The following is a 23,901-nucleotide window of genomic DNA, read 5'->3' as shown; positions in this document are numbered from 1 at the left end:
TTTATTATGGCCCCTCATTATGAGGTTTCTTAGTCTAGTTCCTCTGCTTTTAATAGAATATCAAAAAATAAGGAAAAATACGGCTCATCTCCCTTACCCGTGAAAGTTCTCATAACTTCTTTATGAAATGAAGGAGCCTGAGAGGAAGGACTGAGGGAGATTTGGGCCAAAAGTTCAAACTCACATGAATCCACCAGAGACATACAGAAATATACTTTACTAATATCCTGCACATCTCTGAAGCCAAATAATTTGTTTACAAGCATATCACTTGACTCCAGACAATATATTCCTTCTAGAAATAGTAAAGTCCTCGCTGTGTGTGGTGGCACACGCCTATAAGCCCAGCACTCGGGAGGCTGAGGCAGGAGGATCGTTTCGAGTTCGAGACCTGCCTGGGCTACAAAGTGAGCTCAAGGCCAGCCTGAACTGCATAGCGAGACCTTGTCTCAAAAAAAAAAAAGAAAAAAAAATTAAAATCCTAAAAATGCAGTTTCAATCTATGAGGAAGGAACTGTAGGGCATGTGGTGCTTAGTTTCAAGTTGTTATGCGTCCCCGCCTCATCACAAGGAAATGGTTGCTGGTGTGAGGAATGTGGCTCCATTTCAGCAATCATTATGACCTTCATGCATGGCAATACACTTACTTTCAGAATTTAGGTTTTTTATGACCCTAGATACGGAACAAGGTTGTCAGGGAGAGTTGAAATGTTTGCTTTCCTTTCGTCTTTACTCTTTTGCAGAATATTGCTATCATTCAACTCTAATTTCTTCATTTACACAATTGTCTTCCTTTTGTGGGCATATATTCTTTTTCTTGGCTCAAAATGAATAGATGAGAGAGAGAAGTGTGAAAATCTTGACACTTGAATGAAGCCTGCTGCCTCACTCCAAAACATGGACATCTCAAACAGCCTGCCCTCTTTCTATCCCTTTGTGTCTTGGCCTGGGCTGGGCTCAGGATGTTTTCTGACTTCAAAGGGTTGATTCTTCCCTAGAATGTTGACACTGTATCCTTCTGAACATATTTGTGACCCATTTTCAGGAAGAGTCTGCTGAGTCCTTTAGGAAAATAGGAGCATCTGTGAAAAGGCAGGGATAGAGCCCTTCAATGCAAGTATCCCTCAGGCAAGGTGAGGTCAAAGTGTAGACGACATACAACCTGGTCCAGAAGTGTGTGCACTACAGTCTTTCATTTGGGATCGACTCTTACAGGTAGGGATTTTTTCCCGTGTTTATTCTTGGCTCTGAGGGAGGGCAATAGAGCAGGAGCCAATCAGTGATGAGGGGGCGGGCTATATGAACTGTCCTATCAGGCCTGCCAAGGTAGGAGATTTCTTTCGGTGTCATGGCGCCACAGTGCGTGTACTGAGTACAATCCCGAAAGCAGAAAGCTAGACCACCTGATGTGGCTTCTACTGGATTCGCCTGAATAGGAAAGAACCTGGGGAACGTCAAGCCACGCAATGGTGATGTTGTGGGATGGGAGCCCTGAAATAGGGTGGAAATGGGATGAGACCAGTTAGAAGTCGAAAGCAGGTATCTTGGCTAAACACTCCCTGCTTAGCTTCAGACCCTGAGATCCTCCTGGCTGTGCGTCATTCTCTGTCCCATTTATCCCTTGCTTGGACAAGTCTAGTTCTGTGCCTCCAGAACCCTGTCCCCATTGTAACACCGCCAGCCCACAGTGCCATCTGGGAAACACCCCCCCTCTCCGTTGCCCTCACAACTCCACCACTCTGGGAGAAGAAAGGGCTTCGGGGGACCCTGACTTAGATGTGCTTTGGACTTTGGTGCAGCTGTGGTGAGTTAGGTCCCTGGTCTCATTTCTGCCAGCAGCAGATCTGGAGGGTCTGAAATTTATAAATGTGATGCAGAGACTGACAGCCACAAGTCCTCAAACGTTTAGTTTTTATATTTATAGTGATCTCTTAAATTTCCAGCGTGTCCTCACATTTCTAAATCCTAGATGGGTGTTGACAAAGGTCCTTATAATTCACAGAAGAGTGGTGGTGATGTGCCTCCGTGGTGGAGCACTTGCCCAACACCCACTGAACCCCTGGGTTCTATACAGAGAAATGCAAAAAAAAAAAAAAAAAAAAAATTATAATCTTATTTAATTATTTAGGTGACATCCCTACTCACAGTTAGACTGTTTACATGAGGACTGCCATAGAGTTTAGAGTTCCGAGAAAAATAAAGCAGATGTGAAATAAAGCAAGGGCAGGGGAAAGTGTACCTGCTAAGGACAACTTTCAGAATGGGCTGCCTTTTTAAACCCACACTGAGAAACACATGAACTGGGGCATGTGCATGGACATATACATGTGGATGGGTATGAGTGGCTAGAGACAGGGATGTCATCTCAGATTTAATAGCTATAAAGCTTGGCATAATCATAGACACAGTTTAAATACTGAAGTGATCTCTGAGGTAGACTTCAAAAGGAGTACTAGAGTAGAAGAGAAGCCCCAAGTAGAAGTTGTGCAGGAATATCAATAGTTTGGCCTAAAGGGTTTTCTGCTTAGGGTGGATCAAAAGAGAGTGAGTAGGATATGGAAGAGAATGGCATAATGTAGGCTGCCAGTAGGAGCGGCTACAAGAGAGCAGTTCTTCTGTGAATGTCAGATTGTTTGTAGGGTAAGCAGGAAGGAGGACTTGTGTGCTTGCCTCATCTCTGAGTTAGCTAAATGTCACAGTCTTGCAGAATGGAGGGGAACTGAAAAAGAGATAAATATGTCTTCTGTTGTCACTGATCAACTCACCTAAATATTTTTGAGGCAAAATCAGAAGTTAGAAAACTTTGTCCTTGGTGTAGGTTTAAAAAGTGTGGACACCATGATTGGAGTAGAATGAAAATGGGCCTCCCTAGGATACAGAAAGATTTCAAGATGTGCTTGGTGTTTTTATTGCAGAGGAACTGAACGCTGGAATTTTGCTCTTAGATGTGGACCCCAAAATTTTTAAAAAAATTTTTGAGACCAAGTCCAAAAATTTCACAGGGTAATGTGAACTTTTGCTGCTGTTTGTACCTCACTGACTCTTAGGATGATATGCATGTTGCACTATGTGAGTTGATTGGGGTCTTTTATTCAGCACGATTTACCAAGAGTTCTATGCTTGGGTAAAGTGAAAATCAGTGAGGTGTGGTGATTGACACATTTATTCTAAGCTACTTGGGAGACTGAGACAGGAACATTACATCAAGTGTGGCCTGGACAATAGAGCAAGACCCTCTTTCAATATGAAATACACATTTTGTGATTTATCTCCACTAAACAGTAATTCATTTAACATGCCCTAAGCCTTCTGATAAATCTCCACTACTGAAAAATAAAAAAATAAAAATAAAAAATTCACTGGAAATCTTACATTGACTTTTTATTTTATTCTTTTTTCACATTAATGATATATAGTAAATACTTGCTTATGGTGGTGGACAGCAGTAAAGCTATGTCTGTCCGCTACTGTTACTTCCAAAACTCTTTTATCTTTGCTTGCTATAGAATCTAGATACTGATGAGCACTGTACATGTGCTCTACCACTGAGCTACACCCCAACCTCATGTACAAATATTGTTATTGCTCAAATACCACGTTAGAGAGTTCATTTTGTATTTTAATTAATTTAACCAGTGACGTAGTCCAGATTATTTGCACTGCTGCATGTAGATGTAGTTATTGTCAGGGTCTCCATTGTTTGTGTGCATAACATTTCATTTGCCTTTCCACAATTACAGGAGAGCAGGTTTGTCTAATTCTGTCACTGATATAAATGCACCAAGGAACATTCTCTTACTTGCTGTTCCACAAGCAGATTTGAGACAATCCCATGATGCTCAGGAGCTTCTTTTTTGGTGCACAGAGTATATTTTGGTGCACATATATATTTACACAGTTTGGGGTATTTTAAATTTTAAATTTTAAATGTCATTTAAAATTTTTTTTTTTGTGTGTGTGTGTGTGTGTGTGTGTGTGTGTGTGTCATTTAAAATCTTATCAGGGCTGGGGAGACAGCTCAGCAGCAGAAGCACCTGCCTGGCAAGCACAAGGTCCTGAGTTCAATTCCCAGTACCAAAAAAATAAAAAAATAAAAACCATAAAATCTCCTTTCATTTTTTTATTCAATAGAAAATGAGGTTTCTGGAGTGAATATTGATATACAGATTAAAAGTAAAGCAAAACCATTGAAGTAATCAATAAAAAGATGAATACTCTCAGAGAATACATTGTGCTAAATACCCAAATCAAATATGCATTTGCTAGAACATGCTCACTATGAGAAGTCTTACACCTTGATCATGAGATTTTCATACTGTAAATTTAGACGTGGTGTGTGTATAATAATTTCTATTTACATGATAATTTCTTCCAGAATCTGGAACAAAGAACCTTAAACTATTATAATACCCCAAACAGTGTAAATATATATTCTCCTTTATAATATGCCACTTCAAGACAATTGTTTTTTGAATGAAATATGTGTCTTAAAATTGGGCTCTGAATTTGACAGAATTGTGGTGACTCTGGGTGGTATGAGTATTGAACTTCGGGCTTGCCTGTTACTGTTGGAGAATTTTTAGTGTTCAACCACAAAAAAAAGTTTCAATTTTGAAATTCAACTTGAAAGGCATAAGTCAACCTTCAATGAATGGATGAATTGCCATAATGTTTCAGGATTAATCCTGTGGTAATAGTGAAATTTTACCTTGGGAGGATGGCTGAGAAGCATTTGTGGAAGTTCCTCTTCACCACCTGTGAGTGAGACGCTCTGGGCTCATGGAGCACAATGAGAGTGGTGTGTAAGCTCAAGAATATGTTTAACATTCTGAGTATGGGTTCTCTTGTGAATGTCTTCCCCATCATTTCTTTTGATGCATGTTGTTTGTACAAAAGAAGAGAGAAGTTGCTGAAGGATTTGAAGATTTTGTTTTATGTTTTATCCATAAGGATCTGATATTTTTAGAAACTAAAGGACTTCATCTGAAGAAGCAAAACAAATTTAGACGTAACTTTTTTTCTTTTACATTTAATGTACACATTCATAAACCTCTGCAGAATCATGATTTTGGTGAACAGACCAGCTATGCTCACTTTTAGTGCATCTCCTTGATTTCATCTGCCTACAGCCAGCGGTGGCCACAAGGTGGATTTTGGGACACTCTCAGCTTTATACTACAACACTAAAAAGAGTGTTACTAGCTTAAATCTCTTTGGAATTTTGAAGGAATTAATGAGGTTATCATAGTATTATTAGTATGCTGAAAAGATGATATGTCATTTCTTTGCCACAAGCTATTACCCTAAGTAGTGTAGGGAAATTTGTATTTCAGCCTCTTCACTCACTTATCTGACTGATTCTGATTTTGCATTGCTTTTAGTTGTTTTGTAGTTGTTAATTTTATTATCTGGACAGAACCTTTCTTGGCAGGACTTGGTTTTCCCTTTATCAGCTGTGGTGTCTTTATTCTTACATATGGACTGCTAATTCTACTTGTACAACCTTGGTCCTTTCTGCTCTCACGGTGACAGTGTACTAGTAATTAAGACTTACGCATCTTATTCTGTCCCAATGAGGTGACGTGAGCATGGCCAGTGTCCTATATTAGGGAGCACTGTGCCTGCCCCCATGCTTCTCTGCAAAATGTGCAGTGACATCAGGAGAGTTGCAGAGAGATTCCTAACTCTATGTATGGGACTGTGATGTGTCAGGTGTCCTGTCTTTTTTGTTCATATCTAAAATGTTCCCTAGATGTCTCATGTGTTTTTAAGTTGTTTGACTTGTGGGGGCCACATGTGCATCTGTGGAAACATTGATTGTAGAGTTCAGTAAGTGAATGTGATACTAGGATCTGTAACCTGGATGGAAGTATGTCACTGGGAGTGCGAGCTGAAAAAGTGTATTCTGTTCTCCATTTTTTTCCTTCTCTCTGTGCTTCCTGGCACCTTTCATCATCATGCTTTTTGCCATCCTATTTCTGCCTTTTCCCAGCTAATCATGGACTGAAACTGTGAGGGATAATGTTTATATTCCTTTTTAGCATGGATTTATTTAGTTCACTGAAAATGTCTACATAAGATTTGTGAAAGTCTGTGCCATGAAGCTATGTACCTCATTTACTTTTCTGACATTGACAACTTTGGGCTTCCTATTACGTTGTGTTCTGTCCTTGCCTAGACCCAGATTCTTCTTTAGGTTTAGTGATTCTCTCCCTGTGACAATGACTCTGGAAGTGCAGTGGCACAGCTGTGATTCTGTTTTCGAAAACAAAAGGAAAAAACAGCCCCTGAGTCCAGTACGTAGACACCGGCAGCTCTGCAAAGCTATGGACAAATCTCGCTTCAATGCAGTGATCTAACAGGCTGGATCAAGTCAATGTCTTTGGAGAAATCCTGGGCTGGGACAGGTTTTGTGTAGAGTCTATCATGTGGGCTCTACGCAATCAGCTGTTGTATAGTTTTTCTTCTCCCTCTTGGCTCATTGGGCAGAAAATGGAGCAGCCTGGCATCAGCAAAGAAGAGTTTCTGTTGTGTGAACTGTGCATTCAGGTACACTGGCCAGAGAATGGAATCCTGTGCCTGGCACTCTTATTAGAAACTCTTGGTGTGTTGCTGAGAGACTCCCAACCTGACTTGGCCTCACTTGCTCTATGAATTGTAACTGGCTGCATGGGAAGGTCTTGGAAGACCCTCATTCCTCAAAATGGTGATTATGCGGGTGATTATGCAGGGCCCCATGGTCCGCAATTGGAGTGAGGCTTACAGTGGCTGCACGACTTCTGGTTTGAAGTGGACAGAACCAGGTTTGGCAGGATCTGGGCCTCCCTGCATCAGTTGAGGAATTTTTGTTCCTGTATTTCAACTTTTCCTGGTACTCATTTGGTCCTTTCCAGCACTCTGTGTGGGGCCAAGAGATCTCCCAGTACGTAAACATTCTGTCCTGTCCCAGTGAGGTGAGTTTACTGTGGCCAGAGCCCCGCCCTTGTCCGCTCAGTGCCTGCACCCCCACTCTGCTCCATGCTGTTCAGTGAGCAGGAGAGTTGAGGGAGACTCATGACACGTGTGAGGTTTCTGTGTGGGTGAGAGTGTGTTGTGTGCCCTGTTTTTTCTCCTAGCAGCAGAGCAGGTATTGTGGTTTACATCTGAAGTGTCTCTTAAATGTCCCATGAGTTTGAAAGTTGATTATAGGTCCCCTGTGTAGTCCTTCTCATCAGTGAATGCATTTCATTGGTAAGTTCAGTATCTGATTGTGCTGTTAGCAGGTGAGGACTTATTGTAGATGGGTGATTTCCTGAGTTAAAAATGGAGTGGAGAATTGATTACCTCTGAAGAAGCAAAAACAATTAGAACTCAATTATTTGTTTTGTATTTGCCCTAAGTATGCCTAATGATCTATAGAATCATGCTGCCTGTGAACAAACCACCTATGGCTCCTTCCAGTGCATCTCTCTGATTTCATCCAGCTGCCCGCAAGGTGGCCACAGGATGGATTTTATGGAAGCTCTTTGGACCCTAACAATTTCTTCATGCAAAATGTTACTTGGTTTCAGTTCTTTGGATTTTTGAGTAAAAAAATAATTGAGGTTAATATGTCATTATTATTATGCTGAAAAGATTATTTATGGTTTCTTTGCATGAACTTATTGCCCATAGGTTTGTAGTGAAATTCATGTTTCAACTACCTCACTCCCTTATTCTACAGTCTCTGAGCTTGGGATATTGCAAGTTGGTTTTTTAAAAAAGTTATTGATGTGATTTAAACTGTTATTGTTGATCATTTTCTTCAAGTGATAATGAATTAGAATTTTTGATAGAATAAGAAAAATTGAGGTATGCAGATAATTCAAAATCAAAATTTTTATAGGAAATTTCCCTTTAATATTTTATAGATATAAGGTTTATTGTTTTGCCAACATGTAGAAAAGCTTAATTTATTTATATTTGTCTATTATATTTTATTACATTTATATAGTTTTCTTTCATGCTTATTGCAGCTGGACTTGAACCTTTCTCATATATGGGCTTTTACCATTTGTAAAATTTTGTCACTGTGATGTAATGTTTATAATTTCCACTCTACTTGTTTATACCTGATATGTAATTACATGTCATATTATTATATATTAAGCTAGGAAGGTACTATATGGTAGAATATCTTAGTGATTCCATTACATTTTTGTTGGTACTTTACTTTTCTGGTATATACCATGATATTATATTCAAGCAGAGGCAATTTTATGTGTTCCATCTTAATCTCTGGTTATTACTTTTTAGTCTTCTTTTTATTTTGTATTCACTGATAGGATTTTAGGATTTTTGTTCCCTAGATTTTATTGTAGTAGATTATGTTAATTATTCAATAATGCCTTGGATACTTCTAATAATTTATTCTCTATTATCTATAATCTACATAAATAATGAATAGTGAAATTTTCTACTTGTTGAGTGATTTTCATTTTTATGTTGCTGTTGTTTCCCTAAATTTCTGATGTTGTGATCTTTGGTCTTTTCTAATATGTATATTCATTTTTTTCATTTCTTCTGAAGCACTCATTTCTGGGTCCCTGAAATGATAATATGTTGTGCATTCATTTTCATACTTATACAATCCTTAATATTTAATCAAGCTTTGCATTTGAGGCATGTGCCTTTAAATCCCTCTACCATGTCTTGACTTTATACAAAGTTAATTCTTCTTGCCCTGCAGATGAAAACAAGCATTTTTAAAATGACCTACCACCAAAAATTTAGTATTTAATCTGATTCTTAGAAGTATTTTAAACGTTTCTGCTGTTGGTGTCAAATTTCATTTCAGTAGCTGTGAGAGCCTGCTTTGCATGATTTCTATTACTTGAGCACATTAAATTTTTTCTGTAGTTTTTCCTTTCTTTTGACTTTTATTGGTGCATATTTACAGCACGTAATGATTTCATTCATTGTAGGGAGTTGGTACTTGTCTGTAACATTTCAATTACCTTAACTCTAGTAATTAAGTTCTCTATTGTTGCACTGTACACAGTCTGTTTGGGTAAATATTTCTTGTGCTTTTGAGAAGACTTTTTCTGTATATTTATTAGGTAAATTATTATATAATATCCCATCAATCTGCTTGAAGCATGATGTTGTTAATTTTAACTGTTCCATTGTAGATTTTCTTCCTTCTTCAACTATCAACTATTGATGGGGTTGTTTTGACATCTTTAGACAGAGTTGTGAATCAGTGGTATTCATGTTTTGCCTCATGTAATTTAATACTCTGTTAAGTAGAATGTGTATCAAGGGCTGTTATTTTTAGAGGACTGCCTTCTATATTATCTGATCACTGTAATCACTATTTACTTTGAGATACAAATTGAATAATGTCAAATTAGTATAGCTATTGCAGATTTTGGTGAATCAATGATAGACCGTGTGTCTTTTTGCATAGGTTTCTATGTAATCTTCCCTCATCAGTGTCAACATAATAATGACTCCTGTCCGGGTGGGCACAGCATTGGGACCATAACCCATATGTGCAGACATCAATCAGTTCTGGTGTCTGTGCTCTCTTTCTCTGACAGTCTAACCTGTCTTCCTGATGGGCAATATAGAGTTCGACTGCTGCTTGCTGGGTGTCTGTGGGTCTTTTGTTTGCAACTGGTGCTTTGGTTATTGCTGCTCAGTGTGTGAATGTTGTCTCATCTTTTAAAATATGAACACAGACAGATATAAATTAAGGTGTACTTCCTTAATGATGATTTAGTCCTTAAATATTTTGCAATAATTTTTATTTTCAAAATTGATGGTGAGACTTAACACTAATAATGTAAGTAACCTGGGAATATTCAGAAAGTTTTTCACTGGGCCTTGGGCAGTGTTTGAGAGCATTCAGGTGACTGATACCCCACCAGATTCAAGCTTGCCCCATAGATGACCACTGTCCCATTTTGGAGACTTTTCCTAAGTTTACCATGTGTGCTCTTCTATGAAACATGTTCTTTTGATTTGTTCCCGTGGAATTTTCAGTATGTGATTATTATAGAAATTGCAAAGAAAACTATTTTCAGAGGTTTTCTTTCTCTATGGTTCACAAGTGTTGCTAGGTGAATCAAGAGCCAAGTGCTTTCTCATCCATTCCACTGATAAATGTGATTGAAGATTTTTAAAGCTCAATTGAAAAGAATCACATGTCTCTCCAGGAATAGTAGCATTGTGTATTCTGTACTCATTGGAAGTAAGTTACCGGTCTGTATGTTTTGGTGAACTCTAAAGTAAAGGCAGCGAGTGTAGAGTGCATCAGTTGGTTCTCCATTCTTGCATAAGTCTACATCCTCATTGTTTTCTTCCTTGCTTCCATTTTCTTTCGTGCTTTTCTCAAAAAAGTTTGGTTCTTGTTCATTATTCAGTGTTTTCTCTTGAGTTAGATAAATTGTAGTTATTTTATTTTAGATTTGTGTTCATTGATCTTTACTCCCTGTACAAAATCTTTATACTGTGGACACCACAAATATTTTCTCATTTATATCTCTTGGTTTTTGTTTATTTCAATTTATCCTTCTGATTCTGATGGTTACCTGATTTTCTTCTGAGGAAATACTTTTTTGTCATTTCTTCTAAAGATGTGTGTCACCAGCTGCTCAACAATCAATATTCTACGTACATATGGACCCACTGAAGTCTACGTTCCATTCCTGAAATCTACTTGGTATTTTCTCCTATAATGAATGGCACTGTCTATTAAAGGTGGAATTTGAATGTCTTTCATGTATCTTAGGGAAACTGTCGACTGTCTTGCTTAGAAGGTATTGGATGTTGCTATAATTTTATTATATTGTACAGCTGTATTTTTTTTAACAAATCAAAGTTACAGTTTTGTAGGGAGTTTGAGTCAGGGTCTCACTTTGTATTTCAGACTGGTCTTGAATTTACTGTGTAGCTGAGGCTGGCCTCAAGCTCATCAGTCCTGCATCAGCCTTCAAGTGCTGTGGTCACAGGTATGATCACTACACCTGGCTGAAATTTTCCTTTTGTCCTAATCACTTTGTGAAATATTGGCTTTCAATGTATATAATACATTTTATTCATCTTCTTGCCCTCATACCACCCTAGAATTTCTTATATCTGAGTACAAGGTGACTACTTGGTGACTCTGAGCTATAAAATAATTTGCCAGCTTTTCCCTGTTTTCATTGTTCATAGACTTGTTCCAATAAAACTGTCTTGCCATTCACATTTTAATTATTATGCATATACTATTTTTATATTCTATTGTTTTTTTTCTGTGAAACCAGATTCAAGTTTCAAAATGCCGTACAATCAAAGAAAGGATTCAATGCCATCAATAATAAGATTCAAGAAGAGGTATTATCACATATCAAAGCCATAAATTAGACATTCATGCACTCTAGTATTTTGTGGATGGTGATTTGGTAGGTTCGTGCTGTGAGCTCTGCTTTAGAGAGTGCACAGATACCCTTGCAGTGACTCAGCAAAAGAACGTGTTCATGTTCTGCTGTTGCATTAGCATTGAGTGGCAATCTAGCATCAGAACTGTGGTCTGAAAAAAATGTATGTGCACATGAGTTAATGATCAAGACATGGAATTGAGATCTGAAGGAGGGCCGGAGATGTAGCCCAGCAGCACAGTGCCTGCCTGGCAAGCTCGAGGCCCTAAGTTTGATACCCTATACAGAAAAAAGATTTGAAGGACTGAGCCTCAATTCAGCTGTGTTTTTTTGTTTTGTTTTATTGAGACAAGCTTCTACTAGGTAGTTCAGGCTGGCTTCGAACTCACTGTGGAGCCCACACTGGTCTTTTTTTAATGATTAATTTTATTGGTACAGTTTAGGTATGCATGATGATCACATTTCCTGTAGGAATTTTGTACCTGTACATGACTTACCTTAGTTTCTTTTTTCCCATTCCCATATCCTCTCTTCAACTCTTCTTCCCCTCCTTATTTACAAAGCTTTGTTTCCATTTTATACTTTTTTCTTATTTCTTTTCCCTTCCACCCCCACCTCAATTTCCCTTTCCTTTTAAACAGTTACTTCCTCTTTTGCAATATCTATTGTACATTTCAATTCTTATTTACACTTTCAGCTTCTCACATCAGAGAGACAGTGTGATATTTACATGTGTCTGATTTATTTTGATTAAGAGTATAGTCTCAAGGCCCATCCATTTACCTAGAAATGTCTCAAGTTTATCATTTTTTATGGCCGAGTCATGCTCCATTGCATAAAAAACCCACATTTTTTTTATCAGTTCATTGGTTGATGGGCATTTGGGTTGCTTCCAAGATCTACCTGTTACACACTGTACTGCTGTAAGCATGGGTGCACATATATTGCTGTGGTATGATTCTTTGGGGAAGATACCAAGAAGGGATATAGATAGGTCAAATGGAACCACTAGTCCTTGTTTTTTCAGGAATTTGCACACTGATTTTGCAGTGGATGCAGCAGTCTACACTCCCACCAACAGTGGAAAAGGGTTTCTTTTTCCTCACAGCCCCACCAGCATTTGTTATTGGTTGATTTCTTGATAATAACCATTCTGTCTGGAGTTAGATGGAATCTCAGAATTGTTTTAAATTTGCACCTGTTGAATGATCCGTGATGTTAAACATTTTTCATGTATTTATTTGCCATTTGTACTTCTGAGAATTGTCTATTCGTTTCAAGTGCTCGTTTTTGGTTTGGGTCTTTAAATTTGGGTAGTCTAATTTTTAAAAATTCTTTACATATATTCTAGATATTAGTAGTCCTTTGTTTGAAGAACAACTGGATAAGATTTTTCCCACTCTGTGGGCCAAATTTTCACTCTGTTGATTTCTTTTTTTTTTTTTGCTTTCTTTCTTCTTTTTTTTTTTTCTTTTGGTTTTTTTCCAGTACTGGGAATCGAACTCACGACCTTGCACTTGCCAGGCAGGCACTGTGCCACTGAGCTAAACCCCCAGTCCCTCTGTTGGTGATTTCTTTTGCTGCGCAAAAGCTGTTTAATAAGATGAGATCCCAGTGGTTAATTCTTTGTAGTATTTCCCATGCAATAAATGTTTTGTTCATGAAGTCTTTACCTATACCTGTGTCTTCAAGAGTTCTACCTATTCTCTTGTCCAGCAGATTGAGTGTTTTAATATTTAGATCTTTGATCCATTTTTATTTCAGTTTAGTGCATGCCGTAGATATGGGTCTAGTTTTAGTCTTTGGCATGTGGAAATCCAGTTTTTCCAGCACCGTTTTATTAGAGTCTTTCTTGCAATAAATATATTTAGCCCCTTTGTCAAAGATAAGATGGCTTAGTGTATTTGAAGTTGTTTCTGCCTCTTCTAATCTATTCCATAGATCTGCAGGTCTGTTTTTTGCCAGTACCATACTCTGCATGGTATGTAGCTCTGTAGTATCATTTCCAGTCAGAGATTGTGATGCCCATTGCTTTTCCTTTGTTGCCCAGAATTGTTTTTGTTATTCTAGGTCTCTTCTGATTCCAAATGAATTTTAGGAATGTTTGCTCTATTTCTGTGAGGTATGCTAATGGTATTTTGATTGAGACTGCATTAAATCTATATAACAATTTTGGGAGTATGGCCATTTTGACTATGTTGGTTCTTCCTACCCAAGAGCAAGGGATATCTTTTCATTTTCTGATATCCTCTTCACTCCCCTTGTTCAGAGTACTGTAGTTTTTAACGTATAGCTCTTTTATGTCCTTTATTAGATTGATTCCTAAGTACTTCCTTTTTTGGGGGATGTTATTATGAAGGTTGTGTTTTCCCTATTTTTCTGTCAATGAGTTTGTTATTTGTGTACAGGAGTATATTAATTTTTGAGTTGACATTTTACCCAGCTGTGTGACTGAATCTGGTTGTTAAATCTGGAAGTCTTTTGGTGGAAATATGGGGATCTTTTATGTAGAGTATCATGTCATCTGCAAGTAATGATAATTTAATTTCCTCCTTTCCTATCTTTATTGATTTTATTTGTTTCCCTTGTCTAATTGCTTTGGCTAATGTTTCCAGAACTGTATTGAGTAGGAGTGGAGATATGCAGCACCACATCAGGCACTGAATTCAACTTTTCCATGAGAATAGTTGAGATGTCCCAGGCTGTGAGTGTCATTTGAGAATTGTGTATATGATCATTTAGGAGGCAGAAACCTTTGAGGATGTGGCTGTGAACTTCACCATGGAGGAGTGGACTTTGCTGAATCTATCCCAAAAGAAGCTCTACAGAGATGTGATGGGGGAAATATTTAGGAATATGACTACCATAGGTAAGGATGACAGCTCGTTCTCATTTATACACTCAGAGAATATTGTTTGTTGCTCATCAGTGCTGTTTCATTAAAAAGGAAGTGAAAACATTTAAAGGAATATGTCCCATCTGGTTACATTTTAATGTGAATCTTATTGGAAGTTATTATTTTTTATGTAATAATATAATGAGTCCTTATATTTTATGTCTACAATGCAGGAAAAGCTTGGGATAACCAGAAAGTTGAAGAAGAATACAAAAATTACTGGAGATCTTTAAGGTAATTTGTGTTCACAAGGAAAAAGAATGTTTCTCAAGAGTTAGTGTGTGAGCAGAAACATGACAACCAAGGAAATGAAACAAAGTTCAATTTAATGTCACAAATATTCCCAAAGATGTATACAGTTTGAGTATGTAGAATTTGACAATTGAATCATGAAAATGTATGAAATTGCATTTAGGTATTATATATCAGTATATACAAAAAGAATAAACTTTCTGTTTTGACAGGAACCCATTTTCAGAATATTTATATATACATGGCAGTATAGGATATTCCCTGCCTACAAATTGCTAACCTTGAAGCAATATTCAAAGTACAAAGGAAATGCTCATGTAGTAATAGGTCCTTACAGCCACTCTCCACAGCAGTGAGTCCATTCATGATTTAATGTTCTTGGAAGGCCCCTCCAACATTCCTGGTAGAATGTGAAGAGCAACTGCTATGATAATCAGTACATAGATGTCTCAAAAAGTCAAAATTGAAGTTCCATTTCAGCCAGGATATTTTCTGAAAAGAGTCAAAGTTATCATAGTATTCAGAGACATGCATACCTGTATTCAAAACAGGTCAGTTTTTAAGAGCTAAGCCATGGAATCAGCTTCGATGTTCATCACTGGTACACAGATAAAGAAAATTGTTGATATGCTCACTGTGATTGTGCATTCTTGTAAACCCAGCACTCTGGGAAGCAGATTCTTCAGAATGGCAAGGCAAAGCTCAGCCTGAGCAACTTAATCATCAATGAGAATCTCTCAAAATAAGAAATAAAAATGCTAGAGATTTTGTGCTAGGACCTTTGTTTCATTCTCAGCACTGAGAGGAAAAAGAAAATGTGATATAAAGTGAACCAAAAAGATGACTGTTATCATGTCATTTGCCAAAAGTAATAGATGGGTCTTCCTCCAATAATGTTAGGTGAAATAAATTAGACTGAAAACATGAAATGTCACATGGTTTCTCTTACATGAGAAACCAAAAAAATATGAATTAAATAGTAACATAGATGAGGGAGACTGACTTTTCAGAGATGGGAAAAATAAATAGGGTAAGGCGAGAAGGGAGAATGCTTTGGGTAAAGGTATCAAAATAAGTATGTGATACGCATATGTACTAAAGTGAAGCTAAGTGTTCTGTATCACAAAATATACTAACGTTAAAATTACTAAATGAATACCACTCATTTTGGGAATTGTTATTTTGAAAGTATCCTGCAAAGCATTGAGTTAATTCATTGTCAAAATTGCTTAGCAGGCAAGAAAACAGAACTTATTCTGGTAAATCATTCATATGGAGACCCATTTATTGTGACTTTTTCTTCTTTACAGAAATGAAGTGATAGAGAAATGCTATGAACATAAAGTTTTGAATCAGAATGAAGAAATATTCCTTTGGTTTCCAGATGCTGAAGTGGACATGAAACCAGCTCATTTAACACAAGCTGAAAGCCTTGCTTGTAAAAAGCCTCTGATTAGGCATTTGTCACTAAATGTGCCCATCATAGCTCACACTGCGCTGAAGCCATGTCATTATTTGGGATCTGAAGAGAACCTATATAAAAGTAGTCAAAATGCAAAAAAGTGCAGTGATTTCCAGTCCTTTCACAAGCATTCAAGGACAATGTCTGGGGAGAATCCCTATGATTATGATCAATATGGGAAATCCTACTCTGATCTTAGTGAAAAAACTCACCGTAGAGAGAAGAGCTTTGTATGTAAGAAAAATTTGAAAGCATCCAGCACACACAGTGAAATACAGATACATGAAAGAAATCATACTGGCAAAAAACCCTATGTATGTAAGCAATGTGGGAAAGCATTCAGCAAACATAGATATTGTCAAATGCATGAAAGAGCTCACAGTAGGGAAAAACGGTATGTATGTAAGCAGTGTGGGAAAGTGTTCAGGACAAGCAGTCATTGTCAAAGACATCAACAAACTCACACTGGGGAGAAACCCTATATATGTAAACAATGCGGAAAAGCTTTCAGCACGCAAGAATATTGTCAAATACATGAAAGACTTCACACTGGAGAGAAACCCTATGTATGTAAGCAATGTGGGAAAGCTTTCAGCACAAACCGTCATTGTTGAACACATGAAAAAGTTCACCTGGGGGAGAAACCCTATCTCTGTAAGCAGTGCGGGAAAGCTTTCCGCAGAAAAACTCATTGTCAAAGACATGAAAGAACTCACAGTGGGGAGAAACCCTATGTATGTAAACAATGTGGGAAAGCTTTTAGCACAAACAGATCTTGTCAAATACATGAAAGACTTCACACTGGGGAGAAACCCTATGTATGTAAGCAGTGTGGGAACGCTGTCAGTGGGCACAGTGAATGCAAAATACATGAAAGAACTCACACGGGAGAAACCCTACATATGTAAGCACTGTGGAAAGGTTTTCTTCAGTCACAGTGAATATAAAATCCATAAAAGTACTCACACTGAAGAGAAACAGTACATATGTAGGCAATGTGGGAAAGCTTTCAGTACGCATAGATATTGTCAAATGCATGAAAGGGCTCACACTGGTGAGAGACCCTATGTATGTAAGCAATGTGGGAAAGCATTTACACATTATAGCAACTGTCAAAGACATGAAAGAATTCACACTGGGGAGAAACCCTATGTATGTAAACAATGTGGGAAAGCTTTCATCACACGTGATGACTGTCAAAGACATGAAAGAAACCACAATGGAAGAAAACCCTATGTATGTGAGCAGTGTGGGAAAGCTTTCCGCACACGTGGGTATTGTCAAATACACAAGAGAATTCACACTGGGGAGAAGCCCTATGTATGTAAGCAGTGTGGGAAAGCTTTTAGCACAAACAGTCATTGGCGAAAACATGAAAGAACTCACACTGGAGAGAAACACTGTGTGTAAGCAATGTGGGAAAGCTTTTAGCAGGCATGGTGAATATAAAATACATGAAAAGATTCACACGGTGTATCAATTCTGTGTGTGTAAGCAATGTGGAAATACTTTCAGCGCACATGAGGATTGTCACATACGTGAAAGAACTTACTAGGCAAAACCTTATGTATATAAGTAATGTGGAAAAGATAGTTCACACACATTGTTAAATATAGGAAAGAAGTCTCACTAGGGAAAATCTTTATCCATGTAAGTGTATTTTCAAAATCCAGTGATAATTTCTCATGTAGTAGAAACCTAAAGAAATATTTCATATAAAAAGTTTGATGTCAATGTTTCTTCACAAATTTTCCAAAAAATACAAATCCCAGGTGGAGCTATCCTTAAGCACATACATTGTGTGGTTTTAGTAAATCACTTATACATATCTAGATTATGTATCTGTAGGGCTTAATATAAAAAATAGAGCTGACACAATTTTTGTATTTTTGAGTATTTCTGCAATTACACATGGTAAATGAGAAATGTATTCTTTACTTTCAGGTATGGTTAATGTCTATGTAGTTAATGTTTGACTTTAAAATTAAGAGATATAGGCCACTAAAATCTTAATTTTTATATTGTTTTTTGTTAATTGTTGGGGTTTTACTACTACATATAAGTTTTTGGTGCATATACTCCATCTTCTGTGTAACAAATGAATGTTTCTGAATTTGATGCTATATTTCATATGCTCAGAGGGTTGTAAGCATACGTTTTTGACAAAGTTGGGTTGTTTTTACGCAATTTGTAGGTTATCAAATTTGTGTTTTTCCTGTTGTGATAAGATACCTGCTTATATCCTAACATCACAGTATATTATATCATATACATAATATTGCATATTTTTCTTTCTCACTAGAGCCAGTATTATTTACATAAATTTTTATGTTTTCTTATTATCAGAATTTCGCTTTTTATGTTTATATTGCAAGGGCTTTTAATTTAGTGTTAATTTTTCCACAACATATACCATAAGTAAACCATACTGCTGTGAATTCTGATTGCCCATACCAGCAGAACCATAACTTGTCTCCAGAAGCATATCATGAGTTACAGTAATATCTCCAGAAAGTATAAATAATGGTATGATTTATCAGTAACAACACTTCAAAAGGAATTTTTGTTAGCTGTGGAGTTGTTTTGGGGAGAATGGTTGCTACTGAATGTACAGTGCAAATGCCTTTATTCTAGTCCCTGATGCTGTGATGCCATTCTGTCTTTGGTAATCATTATTATTTTTACCTAATACACTAGACTAATGTCATGAAGGAAAACCTAACTCATGTGAGGTATTAATCAGTTTGTTAAAAAGGGAATTTACTAAGTTATAATTCAGATTATGTTCTACTAGTTTTTTATGTAAAATTATACAGTGTCATTCATCATTATTCATAAGGACCAATGCCTGATGTTTGGGGTATGTGCCTATTGCCTTTAAAGACATCCACTGAGCCATCGTGTGTGCATGAGTCCCCAGTTGGTCTCCTTTGACCTATATTTTTTTACTGTCATTTTAACATTGATGTAATTTGTCAAGTGTTTAATACAGTGTTCTCAAATACAAAAGCTATTCCATTTCTGATGGGGTTATGTTGCTATAAACCTATGGTATCATGAAAACATAGGTGAACACTGTATTAAATACCCATAATGCAGTGAGTATAGCTTGCCCTAGCCTTAGTTAAGCTTAGAGATATATACAGTTGTGTAATATGCAGATGTAGCCCATTGCTTTAGTACTCCTAGGGAGTAACCCCAGCCTCAAAATTATTTTTATTTATTTATTTATCTTTTTGAGACAAGGTCTCTCTATGCAGTTCAGGCTTGAATTTGCCTGAACTCACTTTGTAGCCCAGGCTGGTCTCAAACTCACAACATCCTCCTGCCTCAGCCTCCTGAGTGCTGGGATTATAGGTGTGCGCCTCTACGCCTGGCCAAAACTATTTTAATACTAACAGTTACACATGACTATTTGTCCTTTCATTTGACCACTGAACATTTTACCCTGAGCATCACTTGGAGAGCGCGTTTTGTTTAGGTACTGAGTGTTATTGTGGCAGGTGTCATTTTTACCCGTTGATTCTTATATTGACTAAATTTGATAAAATTTTCAATTTGAAATTTCCAGTTATTGTAATTAATGAAAAATATGCAATTTTTGGTCATCTTGTATATAAATATTTGGTTGGTAAGTGGTTAATGTATAAAGATCTAAGATGTGATTCTTCTGGTCCCAGCAGCAGGAGAGGTGGAGGCAGGATGATTATGGCTTTGAAGCTGACCGTGAGGGCCAACTTAGCTAGATACTTCAGTAAACTGTGAGGCAGTTGTCTTTGTACCTGCCTTTGCATTTTAAGGAAAGAAACAAGTTGAGGTCAAGAACATAAAACTGGGATAGGGTAAAAATTGGATTTTGTTGCTCAATAAATATATTTTTCATGGTAATATTTGTGCAGCAATCGTATATACATCTGTGACAGAGTAAAACACAAACAATGAAACATGGATGAGCCAGGCATCTCATGTTCTCAATGTAGAGACTTAAAAACTTTGTTTTCTTAATGGCATTGCATAAGTTAGGATGACACAACCAACGAAAAGGATTATATAAAATTTTAAAATTTCTGTAATGGCCGGGTGTGGTGGCGTACACCTGTAATCCCAACACTTGGGAGGCTGAGGCAGGAGGATCACTGCGAGTTTGAGGCCAGCCTGGGGTGCAAAATGAGCTCAAGGCCAGCCTGAACTGCATAGCGAGACCCTGTTTCAAAAAGACCAAAAAAAAAAAAAAAAAAAAAAAAATTCTGTAATGAAAGCAAAGAAAAAGAAGCATGAATAAATAACCTACAGAATGGAAAAATTTTGCCTGATACCCCTCAGAGATCTAACATCTGAAAAGAACAGGTAAGTGAAATGAATACACACTCCTCAGAGTAAGTACAAATTTCCAATAAATACCTGAAAAACTGTTAAGCATTTTTGCCCAATAGACAAATGCAAATTGGAACATTGTCGCATTCCAGAAAAAAACACATCACCAAGAATTTAAAAAAAAAGGTTCCTGAGTCTGCAGCTAAAAGTAACCATTCCGTGTCATTGGTGGGAGTGTAAGTAGTTCAACCACTATCAAAGTCAGTGTACAAAATACTCAAAAATCTGAAAGTAGTAATTCCACTCAGTGGAGTACTTTCTTTTGTGGGTATCTTTCCCAAAGAGTTAAAGCCATCATATTTCAGTGACCCATGCATATTCCTCTTTACAGCAGAAATTCTTTTTCTGTTGGGCATTAGCTGTGAACCGTGTTCTGTTAGCCACCAGATACCAAGGATAAACAAGAAGTACCCCTCAGTGTACTCCATTTAATAAATTATGTGTGATATTTTTTATTTTATTATGAATTGGGCTGTATGTTAGATTATGCTTCCTGATTACAGGTCAATATAAGCATGATAATCATGTTAATTTAACAAGGCCATCACTAGTATATTCATTAGATTTTGGTATATTAAATGCATATTCAGTATATTTTATTTCAAGTTATTTGCTCCAATATTTTCACTTAATGCCTTAAGGAACATCTATAACCAGTTCAATTTTTATTGATGTGGTGATGAGCATAACACCAGCCTCATTACATTCTCTCTTGGACTCAATGCTGTTAGTCAGTGTGTTGCAGAAAAAGTGAATCAACAGTAGCCAAGAGCTTAGGAGAAGATAGTAAATTTTATTAATTTAGACCACCCCTACATATAGTTTCATTTATTAAAGAATTATGTTCTCTGTGGTGTGTTTTTTTTTTTCTTGCTGAAAATGTCTAGATTGAGAGGTAGAATGTGGGCAGTTCTGTGCCAGGAAGCCAAATGCCTCCTTCAAATTTCTGCCCTCACAACAGTGGGTCTTTCTTTCATCTTTCTTATAACACCACACATGTATTTTGGTTCCATGTAAAGGACAGTAGAGATTTTGTTTTTTATTTTTAGTTTTTTTCCTTCTTTCAGTGACTTGAACTCAGAACCTCATACTTGCTATTGGGCTATATCCCTGGCCTCCTTTTTTTAGTCTCGATAGTAAAAATTATTGGCACAAATTCTTCATACAGCTCCATATGTTTGTTGTATGATACATGTACTTTATCATGGTATCATGTTTGCACAAAATGTATTGATGCTAAGATTTAAATATTCAGATGAATCTTTCCATTGTTAATTTTTCAGTTGTGTTCTGATAACTTCCTGATGTTGATCACTTTTTATCTTGGATAAAATATACCAATATCACACATTTATGATATAATTGTTTTTGGTACTGTAGGTTGAACTTTGAGCCTGCCACAGTGTAGGGAATCTTTTTACCACATAACAAAATGCTCAGGTGCAAAACTGTTGTCTGATACACCTTTGTCTTTCACAAGGCTTTTTCCCCCTGGATTTTAAAATGTGTTGGCAAATGTGTAGTAAGCCTTCAAATAGCTTATCTTGGAAACACTTTATGTGATTTTAAATGAAAGTTGTATTAACCTTAGCAAATGTGCAGAACAGTTTTTTTTTTTTTTTACTTCCCTTTCAGTTTTTGAAGAATATATTCTAGATATTAAGTTAAAAACATGGCTTTGTGAATGCCATTAAATTGTACCACTTTGCTATGTAACCTGTACATTGTATTTTTATTTTTCAGTATTGTTCAATAGGATCTCTTTAATCTTCCCAGGCTGCATTCTAGCTCATGATCTTTGTGAACCTCCTTAGTGGCTTGGATTACAGACATGTGAAGCTGAGCCCAGATGAATGTTTCTTAAAAATTCATGGGCCACTTGTACACATCATGGGAATGAATGTAATAAGGCACTTTTATAAATGTCATATTATTTGCTTAATGGACAACTTATTTGTGCCTCTAAGAGTCCCCTTTTTTGGAAACAATTTAAAATTTACATATTCAATAGTACATTTTGGACTTTTTCCTCCTAAATTATTCTTAATTGGCCTAGTGCAGTGGTCTGCATCAGACATTCCCTCAGCCAGGAGGCGGTTCCAGTGGATTCTTAGTTCATGACCAGCTCAGGCAAAATAGACCTTCCATCCAAAAATAGTCATGATCTTTAGCATTATTGCATAGTTTTCACTTTGTGTTTTACTATATTCACTTTCTACTTGTTGGTCCCTATTTGTTCATCTTTTCCAAGTCTGTGATTCTTGTTACATTAATGATTTTTTTTCCTTAATGAAGAGTTGTCCTAAATGGATTTACTTAAAATTGAATATTGAACTCAGTATTTTTTATTAAAAATTTCACACTCAATACTTACATTATCATCTAATTATATACAGTTTTTTGGGCTGGAGATTTAACTAAGTGGAACAGCGCCTGCCTGGCAAGCCCAAGGTTACGAGTTCAATTCCCGGTACTGGGAAAAAAAAAAAAGAGATATCTATATACATTTTTGCCCTTGCTTAATGATGTGATTGTAATACACATACTTTACTAATATATTTTGCAGGTACACACATGGAAGAGGTCAGGGAATGTTCTTCACTGGTGGAGAGCATGTTTCATAGGAATGAATTCCTTTTATCCATCTCATGCATTTACAACAACAATAAAAAATACTAGATTTATTGTAGTCTCGTCTTAAAAATTTCCAGATTTTCTCAATTAAAACATATATAATATTTATACTTAAAAATTGAAGAAAGATCTCTTGTTATAGTAGTTTATTTTGTAAAAGCCAACTATGTAGAAATAAGCATTTATTCTGTTATAAAAGCATTCTAAGTGTCTGAATACTATGTCTGTAAGAATTACTAGTTTATAAATTGTGTTGCAAAACACTACATTATTATTTCCAGTTGCAATTATGGATCTGTTCTTCACCTTCTGTTCTCAAACTCACCATCTCTCCTGCTTTTATTCCTTGGCTCATTGGAGCTGGCTGTGCTGGTAATGGCTATCTGAGTTCTTCGAACAGTTAGGTATTGTCTTCCAGCCCACTTTAGTAGGTATGATTAACCAGACCTTGCTGTTTACTTATTTACTTATTAAAACATACATAAAATACCTGCACTCAATTTAGAACGCTTGCATTCACTTCTAAAAGAACTATTTTCTTCAATCAGTGGTTCACTTTCCTGAAGTTTCATATAGCTGTAGTAAACTGTTTATCACTATAGAAACTATTCACTATACATTTTTCTATTTTTACCATTTCATGTGAGGTGAATAATTCAACCCTTGCCTCTGATCCTGTCTTTTAAGCATATTTCCAAGATTTTTCAATGAATTATAATACCATTTCTTTTGATAATTGACTAACATGCTTTTCCACATGTACTTTATATTTTTGGCCTTTCAGGAATTGATAACAGTTGAATCATTGCTACTTGTTAGTTTGATGAACAATAAACTATAAACATTCACATGAAAACAATATTAAATTTTGTCTTCATATTTTTTTTCTTTTTTATTTT

General features: G+C 36.6%; 1 protein-coding gene across 1 annotated transcript; it reads left to right on the top strand.

The window, feature by feature from the left end:
* Positions 1-457: 457 nt before the first annotated feature.
* Positions 458-19,275, top strand: LOC102027904 (zinc finger protein 791-like). The gene is given in 6 exon segments (XM_013508421.1): positions 458-1,469; positions 14,127-14,253; positions 14,454-14,514; positions 15,843-16,877; positions 16,879-17,391; positions 17,393-19,275. Coding segments are annotated over 6 exon segments (1,896 nt in total). The 5' UTR covers positions 458-1,466; the 3' UTR covers positions 17,550-19,275.
* The last annotated feature ends 4,626 nt before the right edge of the window (positions 19,276-23,901 follow it).

This window comes from Chinchilla lanigera, unplaced genomic scaffold (assembly GCF_000276665.1).
Source record: "Chinchilla lanigera isolate Chin_1 unplaced genomic scaffold, ChiLan1.0 scaffold00145, whole genome shotgun sequence".
Classification (NCBI taxonomy): domain Eukaryota; kingdom Metazoa; phylum Chordata; class Mammalia; order Rodentia; family Chinchillidae; genus Chinchilla; species Chinchilla lanigera.
The sequence above is the reverse complement of the archived record's forward strand: the minus strand, read 5'-3'. Positions and strand labels throughout refer to the sequence as shown.